General features: G+C 45.0%; 1 protein-coding gene across 2 annotated transcripts in view; it reads left to right on the top strand.

The window, feature by feature from the left end:
- Window positions 1-12,095, top strand: part of kctd5a (potassium channel tetramerization domain containing 5a) — a 65,297-nt gene that overhangs the window by 39,215 nt on the left and 13,987 nt on the right. The window contains exons 4-5 of one of the 2 annotated variants that reach the window (XM_070901467.1): window positions 3,445-3,540; window positions 6,899-7,015. In XM_070901467.1, coding sequence (XP_070757568.1) covers window positions 3,445-3,540; window positions 6,899-7,015 — 213 coding nt within the window. The remainder of the gene's footprint in view (window positions 1-3,444; window positions 3,541-6,898; window positions 7,016-12,095) is intronic. The other variant, XM_070901468.1, reaches the window with a different exon arrangement.

Genomic DNA, 12,095 nt, shown 5'->3' on the forward strand with positions numbered 1-12,095 from the left:
ATCGATCCACCTCAATCTGGAAAGCTCCAATAGACCCCAGCAGCCACAGCCTTTTGGGGAGAGAGTTCCAGATTCCCACTGCCCTTTGTGTGAAGAAGTGATTCCTGCTTTCACTCCTGAATGGCCTGGCTCCCATTTTAAGATGTCCCCTTGTTCTGGATTCCCCAGCACGGGAAATAGTTTCTCTGTATCTACTCTACAGAATCCTTTAGTCATTTTAAACACCTCAATTAAATGACCCTCCACCTTCTAAGATCACGGAATACAAGCCAAGCTTATGCAACCTGTCCTCATGGTTAACCCTTTAAGCCCTGGTATTATTCTGATGACTGAGTGCCCTACACCATGCTCGAAGGCCAATATATCTTTCCTGAAGTGCAATGCCCAGAACTGAACGCAGTGCTCCAGATGTGGTCTGTGCAAGACTCTGTACAACATCACTTCCTCCCCTGGGTAATCCAGCTCCCTCGAGCTAAAGCCCAACATTCCATTGGCCTTTCAGATGACCTTCTGTACCTGTGCACCAGCTTTTAGTGATTTGTATACATGGGCACTCAAATCCCTTTGCTCCCCCACAACTTCTCGTCAGTTAGCATCATTGTATGCCCCTAGCTGTTAAAGAAAGAAAGACTTGTATTTTATAGCAAGGTCATTGCGATAAATAGCAGTAGTTTTGTGCAGATCTCGTATCCAGTTATCAGCAAGTAGTTTCCCATTTTCCAGTTTATATAATTTGGGCCATATAGAAAGCCCCGCAGTGATTCCAGGTCCCTGCTGAGGGAGCTACTCCCAGCTGGAATGACCATTTTAGATTCAGAGGAGAAAAATCAGCCTTGATTTCTGTTCTTGATTACGATCCAGTGCTGGAAAAGTGCATGAGTGTTGATGCTGGGGGGAGATGGCGTTGTGGTGAGCTTGCCCTATGACGGAATAGCCTGCTCGCCTCGCATATGAAGAATGGCCAGTTGTACAAGGTATCAGAGGATGAGCAATAGTGGTGGAATCATACCGTATGGGGAGGGATCAGGGGCACGGGAGGGTGGCAGGGGAAGCAGACAGACACAGTGTGGTAGCAAAGGGTAATATGGAGATCCAACACCCAAAACCCTTTATTTAAAAAAAAATTGTATTTCAGACTCCAACCACTGATGGAAGGGTATGTTTTGTAGATAGTGGTTAAACAGTGTGCAAATCCTTACCAGTTGCCAGAATATTTTCAGCACTTAATAGAGATAGTCTGCTGCCATGCAAATGCAGTAACATTTAAGATTATTTGAAAAGTGCTACAGTAAACATGTTCAAACTCCAAGCTGCGAGATGTGAAGGAGACTAATGCAGTGCTGTGTACAGATGGTGAGTGCTGATCGCTGCTTTGGTTATCGGAAGGACGAGTGAGTGAGCACGAGCTGCCAGATCAGCCTGCAGTACAGTAGTAGCTGCAGCTTCAGTTCTGCAGAGCCTGCCTAAAACCAGCCTTTGAAAAGGTGTTGTGCAGCTCCCCGCATGACACGGCCTATCCAGTGAGACCAGGGGCCCCGAGTCCAGTCTCCGGTAGTGCTGAGTTAACTCAGCTCCACATGGCTGTGTTAGAATGACTGCAATCGGCTTCTGTTCCTGTGTTAGTGGGAGGAGAATCAGCCAGGATTTCCTGCTCCTATTAGCTATGCAGCAATCCCTGGTGGAAATGCCCATGTGTGGGTGAGGGGTGGGTTTGTGTGTGAGGGGCAGTATCAGATGAACTGTGGCTAACATGCTCAAACTCATTATTTAGTGTCACATGAATAATGACCGCAAGGGCAGATACCTTTGGTGTCATGGTACATCAGTCATTGAAAGTTGGCATGCAGACACAGCAGGCGGTGAAGAAGATAAATGGCATGTTGGCCATAGCGAGAGGATTTGAGTATAGAAACATAGAAAAAAGGTGCAGGAATAGGCCATTCGGCCCTTCGAGCCTGCACCACCATTCAATAAGATCATGGCTGATCATTCCCTCAGTACCCCTTTCCTGCTTTCTCTCCATTCCCCTTGATCCCTTTCGCCGTAAGGGCCACATCTAACTCCCTCTTGAATAGATCCAATGAACTGACATCAACAACTCTCTGCGGTAGGGAATTCCACAGGTTAACAACTCTGAGTGAAGAAGTTTCTCCTCATCTCAGTCCTAAATGACTTACCCCTTATCCTTAGACTGTGTCCCCTAGTTCTGGACTTCCCCAACATTGGGAACATTCTTCCTACATCTAACCTGTCCCGTCCCGTCAGAATCTTGTATGTTTCTATGAAATCCCCTCTCATCCTTCTAAACTCCAGTGAATACAGACCCAGTCAATCCAGTCTCTCCTCATATGTCAGTCCTGCCATCCCGGGAATCAGTCTGGTGAACGTTCGCTGCACTCCCTCAATAGCAAGAACGTCCTTCCTCAGATTAGGAGACAGGGAGGTCTTAATGCAATTGTACAGGGCCTTGGTGAGGCCACACCTTGAATATTGTGGTCTCCTAATCTGAAAAAGGACATTCTTGCTATTGAGGGAGTGCAGCGAAGGTATTAGAAGGTATTAACTGGAATTTAGAAGAATGAGAGGGGATCTCATCGAAACATACAAAATTCTGATGGACAGGTTAGATGCAGGAAGAATGTTCCCGATGTTTGGGAAGTCCAGAACCAGGGGTCACAGTCTAAGGGTAAGGGGTAAGCCATTTAGGACCAAGATGAGGAGAAACTTCTTCATTCAGAGAATTGTGAACCTGTGGAATTCTCTACCACAGAAAGTTGTTGAGGCCAATTCACTAAATATATTCAAAAAGGAGTTGGATATGGCCCTTGCGGCTAAAGGGATCAAGGGGTATGGAGAGAAAGCAGGAAAGGGGTACTGAGGTGAATGATCAGCCATGATATTGAATGGTGGTGCAGGCTCGAAGGGCCGAATGGCCTACTCCTGCACCTATTGTCGATGTTTCGATGTTTCTGTGTTTCTATATTTTGATGAAGGAGTTGCTTTTAGGAGGATAGGGAAGAAAATTGGTGACCAAAAAATGTGGTGTCCTTTCAGGGAATTGGGGAGTGTCAGTTAGGTACAATAGGGCAGAGTATTTGGCAGCATGGAATAGGGCCAGTGTGCACTGAAACACACAACAGCTGGGGAACTTACTTCATTTATGTGTGTGCACAGGGTGAGTGCGTTCAGTGAAAATATATACACTTTCAAATCATCATCCTAGCTTAATCATTCATAAACTTTGAGGTGTAACTTGTACCAATGAGTCTTGTCTTCATTTCAGCTGCATTTTAAGATTCTTTCCCAGGTTTTAATATGATTTTACCAGCACTATTTCCATCATTGGAAAAATCCCCAAATGTTATCAACTGTAATTCCATGACTTTTTCTTTAATGGGTCTTTGAGCTGGGAAGTGATTTGATTCCTCGCCTTTTAACCCTCAGATCCCAATCAAACACGTGTACAGAGTGCTGCAGTGCCAGGAAGAGGAGCTGACCCAGATGGTGTCTACAATGTCTGATGGCTGGAAGTTTGAACAGGTAAGGCAATCAGGTGGACGTGGAGATGTAGCCAGCATTGGGTTATAATTGGCAGCAATGCAAGAGCTCCTGTCAGTTCGGTGTATCTCACCGTGCCATTCATAACCAACACATGAACCGTTAGCCATTTGAGGGCTGAACCAAATACACATTCAAAGAAGTGTGACCCTCATGACCAAATTCTTGATTCAACCTTTATAGCTGCTCAATTAACGGACATTTTTAAGCTGGAGCTGAATATATATATTTTTTAAAGCATCTAAAATTGAATCTGGTGACAAGGTGTGTGAGCATTGATGTGAGCAATGTTGGAATGGTCAGAAATTATACTGCTGCTGCAGGCTGGGATTCCTTCCAAACTTTCTGTGTGTGATGGACCTGGGAACATGGTTAGTTTTCCATTCCCAGGAAATATTCTTTCCTAAACACGCTTCCGCATGCTACAATTCCCATTCCAGTCATCAAAAACATAACTGGACAATGAATTTATGATTGTGGCAATAGCGCTATTTATAACCACTTTTTCATTATTCGTCGACTAAAAACATCAGGTCTACCATTTTCGGTACATCAGATTGTGCTAATGGTGAATGTCCACACTAACCCCTGGAACACTGCCATTCCTCCATCGGAATCACATTTAAGTTGCTGCATTACTTCAATATCCTTTTGGGGGGGGGGCAGGTTATACATGAGGCTTGTAAATCCAGATTTATGAATTGGAGTGCGTTACCCTATATAAATATACTTTCTGTCAACATTTTCCATTATAAATTGGCATATCCACATTTATAATGGGGCTGCAGTGCCACCACTGGCAGGGAGGTGTGATTTCAGTGTGACCAGTTTACATGGACAATTGGCATTATAAATGTGGACCTAGGAATTTGATGAAAATATAAAAATAAGGTCAGAATGTTTGACTTTAAAACAGGGACTAAATAACATCTACATACCCCGGCTCAATGTTACCCGCCCCCGGAAGATCGTCCAATAGATATAATGCAGCTCTGCAATCTGTGTCCGTCAAAGATCCTGGTACGTGGGGGAAATCAGGCAGTATATTTAGCCTTTATAAATAAGGCTTGTATTTACATTGTGTCTGATTCCATTTCTCAATCAGTGTTTCACATGCAATGGTCACACGTTACTTTGAAGTGACTGTTTTGTAGGCGAATTGAGGGACCTGTCCCCTTATCCGAGAACGCAATGCTGCATATTCTCTGTCAGATGGTGTTTGGCTCTGTTTATATCAGCTGCAGTCTCTCTGACCTGCCCACTTGCACCAAAGCCGATTGTTTGAACCTCTTGCTCTCCCAAATCCATAATTCTCCCCTAGCAACTGCTGTCCAGCATCACTTGCATAGCTCAACCGTTCGTACTTGGTTTGTATAGCCAGCGTAGATTGTTTTGGAAACTGTAGACTTGGTTTAAAAAAAACCCCTGCTGTTTCTCCATTTAATGACCCTGAAATTACGATGTCCCGGGTCCATACGGAGTTTCGATGGACCCGGGAAGGCATCGGAAAAACGGGTTTCAGCGCGCAATGCGCATGCGCTAAAACCGGCTTTTCCGATCTGTCGAGTTTCTGGCTTGACCGATCTCGCGCATTTCTGGAGCGAGGACACTTGAGGGCAAGATTTGCGATATTTACGCATATCCTGCCCAGCAAATGTCCTCAAAAATCTTTTGCCTGAAAAAGCAGGTGTATAGCCTACTGTTACAGGCGCAAGTGTTTAAAAATACACACAAACATTTTAAAATAAAGTTATAAAAACACATTTTATTGTTTAAAAACCCTCCCCACTACAGTAAGTTTATTTTAAGGCATAATTTTAAAAAAAACTTTTAAAAAAAAAAGTCAGGAAAATATATATTTTTTTATAAGAACTTTAATTTAAATGAATCTTAAATATGTAGTGTATTTTTCAAATAGTGTTTTGTGTGTTTGGGGGCGGGGGGGAGGTTCTCATTCATATTGGGAATTCCAACTTACGGAGTTCCCATTATTATGAATGAGAAAATACTGTACCTTGATTGGCTGCCCAGAGCCATGTGACTGCAGCTCCAGCATACGGATGTCCCAACGTGCGCACGCTCCGATGCGCAGGGAGTGAAGGCCTGAGGATCGGAAGTTCGAGCGAGCGCAGCACCTTCAGGTAAGTGCGCAGTTTTTTTCCTTTTTCAGTAGTTTGCCCTCGATCGGAATTTCTGGACCTATATTTTAAAAATTGATTTGGGCTAAATGTCAATTAAAGATTGGTCAATATTTTAGTGCCAGAGAAAATGGCTTGGTTGGAAAACAGTAATTTTCAGGGTTGAATTTATTAAGGATTTTCAATTCAAATACTATGGCTTTAAATCTTAATCACTTTTTTAGTGTTGTCGGTATTACATACTGTATATCCCAGAAAGTGACGATGTTTGATCTGAGCCGGTATTTTCTCCTTCCTCCAATTTAAATCTGATCTTCAGAACTATAATGGATTCGGGATTCTGGAATTTTTGGGTGATTTCCCCCTCTTCTGAAGGGGGTGCCTCGGGGTATGTTTCCACAGCTGCTAGGCACCCTTGGGAACCACCCCTGGTGATCATTCTTCACAAATGAGCCAAGGCAGTAGTGTTTAGAGGCTATTCAATCATGTGGGCCATCCTGTCCTCGCTGCCCATGCCCTTTCTAACGGGTCAGGGGATGACTAGTAGGCCTCTTGCTGATTTTGTTCTCCCTCTCCCCTAACCCAGAGGTGCTGAGGCTAGTTGTAACACCCCAGCTGCAGCCTTGGCTGGTCTGCTACCTGTGTGCAAACCATTCAGGCCCAGGTCACTGGGGAGCTTCAAACGATTTTTTGCTTTGAGTGAGGACCCTTCACTCTCCTCTCCCAGCTGCCCCCACCCCACCTCCCCCATTCCTGATCTCGCGCACACTCCATTTAAGTGGCTGTAGATGGTATCATTGCCAGATCTCTTGATCCCGGCTCTCTAATCAGCTGCTAGACTTTGTATCGGGCAACCCTACGGGTGATGCTGCTCAATCCCACAGACAAAACAAGCCTGGTCCCATATAAAGACTGCTGACTGAGCAGGCAGTAACAGGCCACCCTTTGCCAATGTGTGGCCCACCACATTCTGGGACCTTAATGGAAAGCAGGACTTGTTTGCTGATCAATGTTTCTTTTACTTACTTTGAATAATTGTCACGCTACCAGTGTTGAAAACTATCGTCAGTGAAACTGTATTTGAAATATTATAAAAATCAGTTTGAAATGTATTTAATTTGCACCTTTTGAAAACTGAACATGAAGGAACTCCTTCACTATACCGAGTGTTACAAACTCTCTGCTCTGATTGGTTGTTACAGCTGGTCAGTATAGGTTCCCCGTATGGCTGTGGGCGGGACCATCAGTCAGAGTTTCTGCTGATTGTGTCGCGGGAAGTGAAGGGGGAGCCGACCAGTTTCCACAGCAGCAGCAGTGAGGTCTGTCCCTGCAATAGCCTCCACTCTTGCTCTCCGTGCACGTACTATCTCCCACTTCTTACCATTGCTTGCTTTACATTACATCTTCCCATTCTTGGAAAGGTCATTCTCATCCGTGGTTCAATTGTGTGTTTGTGTGTGTGTGAGTGTCTATAATGTATCGTTAGTGTATGCACTTTGTGTACCAGCTGTTTGCTCTGCTTTTGCTTCTCTGTGATGTATTTGAAATGATATGTACAGGTTATGAACCCGGATTTGAAAACAAAATCTGTTCCATGTGGCAAGCCTCTGTTATTTCGGTGATCCTGGTTATGCACAGTATTTTGATGAAACCTGCAGCAGGCTTGTTTCAACATTGAGCTAGAGGTTGTCTCTCTGTGAACTTCTCTCCTTGCGCGATGATTGCCTTTCCGTTGGGCTGTGTCTACGGTCTGAGAACTGGCTCTTTTTATAAAGACAGTTGTAAATCTATTGTGGAACCCTTTTTGTGCTGCCCTTGAGCTGAAGCTCTGGTATAAAATGCCGGGGCAGGTCGGGCAGTGTCTGTGGAGAGAGCCAGGCAGGGTTAATGTTTCAGGTCGATGGCCTTTCCTCCAAACCGCTTCCCCTCTCCGCACGTTGTCCGGCCTGCTGACTGGCCCCAGCATTTTCTGTTTCTATTTGAGGTTTCCAGCATCATTCTGTAGTGTTTTGCTCTTTGTTTTTATGAAGTGCTGGCATCTGAAATGTCGATTGTCCCTGATGGCATAGAGGATCACTCTGTAGACCGACTTCCCTCCATGTTCAATACAAATAGCAGGCCTGCTGAGAACTGCCAGAACATCATCATTCCTACTCACATTTATTTCAAAGTCAGATGATTTTTTCCCTGAAAGTAAATGTTTCTAGTTTAAATAGACCTGTCAGCATCGAAAATATCCTGACTGTTCTTGTTTCTGCTGTCAGCTGATGATCTAAACTGCAACCTCCTGTCCCGGGGGTGCACCAACATCTTTACCCCCGGGGACAGCAGGCACCAGAGTTTATGGCTTCAATCCCCAATCGCTGCTCATTCAGCTAGTCCCAGCACCCTGCCGAGGGGAAAATCAGAATGGGATCTTTCTCCTGGTCAGTACAAGTGGACCTTGCTGGAAGTGTGGTTGGGTGCGGACCGAGTCAGTGACGCCTGTTACCCTCTATGGTTAAACAATCTTGCTGGTCCCTGGGGCCCACACAAGGTGAATGGATACCTGGGCACGGCACTGGAATGCTGTCGGCACCTTCAGGAGAAGTGGGATCGAATTGGACAAGACGGAAATGACCAGATCGGTGTCCAGCGTGATAGACATTGGTTTTCGGTACTCCTGCCAATCTAATCTAATGAGAGGTGATCTTACTGAGGGGGCTCGATGGGGTGGATGCAGGGAGGATGTTTCCACTCATAGGGGAAACTAAAACTAGGGGACATAGTCTCAGAATAAGGGGCCGTCCATTTAAAACTGAGATGAGGAGAAATTTCTTCTCAGAGGGTTGTAAATCTGTGGAATTCTCTGCCCCAGAGAGCTGTGGAGGCTGGGTCATTGAATATATTTAAGGTGGAGATAGTCAGATTTTTGAGCAATAAGGGAGTAAAGGGTTATGGGGAACGGGCAGGGAAGTGGAGCTGAGTCCATGATCAGATCAGTCATGATCTTATTGAATGGCGGAGCAGGCTCGAGGGGCCGAATGGCCGACTCCTCCTATTTCTTATGTCCTGCACGTGGCCCCCTCAGTTTCTCTTCACTCCCATTAACACTGAATTCGAGAGCTTCGATGGCATAGCAGTTAGCTGGTGAAAAAGATTTAAACTCAGCAGTTTCTCTGTCTCCGCTGAGTCATCGCACAAGTAGCAAGTACAGGGCCCAATAGGAGCATCGTGGAGACACAGTGCCGCAGTGTGGAGGGAGAGGTGGTCAGGATGCTGTCACTTGTCTCGAAGTCACGCTCCCTCCTGCTATCAGTATCCCTATGAAACGTGGATCAGATTGACCGGGTGCAGGGCCGAATAATAAGTTGATATCTTCAATGTTCACTTGATTCTTGAGAGTCGAGGAGAAAAATAATAGTTCTCTTTTTGCAAGGTTCTCCCACAATCAGTCACCTTCCCCAGGAGATTCAGTCGGCTCTTGGGAGAGAACATCACTGTGCTTCTGTGGCTCGAGTGGCCTTTTACCATTTATATCGGTGTGCTAGTTTAATTGGATGAAGTTTGCAAGATCAAAAAAAACTAGAAGAAATAGAAGGAAAAATGCACAGGCAAGTGAGCTGGTTTCTGGCATTGTTTCAGATTTTAATATGCATATGCCAAGCCAGAGATGGTGTCTCCCCATTAATTCACACCATTAAAGAACATTAACTCGCTAAGTATATCACAGAAGTACATCAAGCTTAAAATCGAGTAAGAACAAGCTTTTAAAATGTTGGTTCAGAGGCCAGCAATCATCACAAACCGACTCAGCAAATATGTCTGCATAAGGCCAAGGCCACTGGGCAGTCAAAATAAAGGCCCAAACTTGGGGTTAGTCAGCGTTTACCCCAAGTGATACTTGCAGGAAGCTTGGGGCTTTATAATTCAGTGTAATGGAGTCTGTGACAGATGGTTTGCACAGTATAAATTAGCAGTGTCTCAAAGTCGAGACTAATGAGATAAACCAGGGATCCAAGGAGATCGTGATGTGCCTTTGAGTGATTTAAAGGGCTTGCACGTGGCAATTCATAATTAAACGTTTACTGGATCCATGGCTCTGTCTGGACAAGCTACCAGGGCAAAACTCTTTTATTTTTAGAAAGAGCTCTGTTGACCGAGCCACTCCCTAACACTCCCAGCACTTCTATCGAGAATCAGGCATCAAAATAGACCAGGTTCGTCTGTAAGGACAATCCATGCTCCTGTCATCTCTTGGCCTTTCCTATTTAGGCTCAGATACATAATAGTGAAAGGGCCAGAACCCGACGATTGCTGGTACTGGGTGGTGATTGGTCCACGACCCGGGGATTACTGGTATAGGGTGGTGATTGGTCAGGACCCAGAGGTTGCTGGTGCTGGATGGTGATTGGTCCACAACCCGGGGATTACTGGTACTGGATGGTGATTGGTCAGGACCCGGAGGTTGCTGGTACTGGATGGTGATTGGTCAGGACCCGGAGGTTGCTGGTACTGGATGGTGATTGGTCAGGACCCGGAGGTTGCTGGTACTGGATGGTGATTGGTCAGGACCCGGGGATTGTTGGTACCTGTGAAACAGTATCGCAGTGAAAGTAGTGCCGATCGGGAGGGGAGAGCCGATCGGGAGGGGAGAGCGGAATTGGTGCTGCAGTTGGCGAGAAGCTATTTTGTGCATAAATCGTTCCATTCATGCTTCATTCAGGGGTGAAACTAAACCAATTCACCATGATTCTGAAATTGTAGGAAGAATCGTACCTGGAGAGAGACAGGCAAATCAGCATTTCCATCAATGAATATCAGTTTTACAACGCTTGCTGTCTTAGGAACATAGGAACAGGAGGAAGCCATTCGGCCCCTTGAGCCTGATCCCCCATTCAATGAGATCATGGCTGATCTGTGATCTAACTTTATATACCCGCCTTTGCCCCATAACCCTTAATACCTATAATTATCAAAAAGCTAGCAGTCTTCGATTTAAAACTAACAATTGGCCTAAAATTAGCATCAATTGCCGTTCCAAATTTTTACCACCCTTTGTGTGTAGAAGTGTTTCCTAATTTCACTCTTGAAAGGTCTGGCTCTAATTTAGACTCTGCTGCTTAGTCCTAGACTCCCCAACTAGCGGGAATAGTATCTCTCGATCTACCCTCTGTTCCCCTTTAATATCCTGAAAACTTCGATCAGAACAGCCCTTAACCGTCTAAATTCTAGGGAATACAACCCTAGTTTATGTAATCTCTCCTCGTAATTTAACCCTTGAAGTCCGGGTATCATTCTGGTAAACCTACGCTGCACTCCCTCCAAGACCAATATACCTCCCTCAGGTGTGGGGCCCAGAACAGCTCCCAGTGCTCCAGGTGGGGGCTAACCAGGGCTTTGTACAGCTGCAGCATAACCTCTACCCCCTTGTATTCTAGTCCTTCAGATACAAAGGCCAGCGTTCCATCAGCCTTTTTGATTATTTTCGGTACCTGTCCATGACATTTTAATGATCGATGTCCCTGGACCCCCAAATCTCTGTGGACCTCCACTGTTTTTAGCTTTTCACCATTTAGAAAGTATCCTGCTCTATCCTTTTTAGGTCCACATTTGCCTACAATTGAAATTCATTTGCCATGGTTTTGCGCTTTTCACTTCTAATCGATCGATATCCCTTTATAATGTTATGCTTTCATCTACAATGCCGCCTATCTTTGTGTCATCGGCAAATTTGGATATGTGACTTTCTATGCCATCATCTTAAGTCGTTAATAAATACGGTGAATAGTTGAGGCCCCAACACAGATCCCTGCGGACATCACTAATCGCATCCTGCCAATTTGAGTACCTGCCCATTATCCCCATTCTGTCTCCTGCCGATCAGCCAATCTCCCAACCAGGTCAATCATTTGCCCTCAATTCCATGGCCTTCCACCTTAGTTAACAATCTCTGATGTGGGACTTTATCAAAAGCCTTCTGGAAGTCCATATAAATAACATCCATAAACATTCCCCTGTCCACTACTTTAGACACCTCAACATATTCAATCAGGTTTGTCGGGCATGACCGACCTTTCACAAACCCATGCTGGCTCTCTGATCAACTGTAAATTTTCGAGGTGTCCAGTCACCCTATTCTTAATTGTAGACTCTCGCAATTTCCCCACAACAGATGTTAGGCTAACTGGTCTATAATTCCCTGGTTTCCCCTCTCACCATTCTTAAATAACAGAGTGACGTGCACAATTTTCCAATCTAAAGGAACGGCTCCTGAATCGAGAGAACTTTGGAAGATTATATTTCGGGTATCTGCAATGTTCTCACCTGCATCCTTTAAACCCCTGGGCTGGAAACCATGTAGTCCTGGTCATTTGTCCTCTTTAGTGCCAGTATTTTCTTTGTTACTGTAATTTTACT

The sequence above is a fragment of the Pristiophorus japonicus genome, chromosome 15 (genome assembly GCF_044704955.1).
Source record: "Pristiophorus japonicus isolate sPriJap1 chromosome 15, sPriJap1.hap1, whole genome shotgun sequence".
Lineage (NCBI taxonomy): Eukaryota > Metazoa > Chordata > Chondrichthyes > Pristiophoridae > Pristiophorus > Pristiophorus japonicus.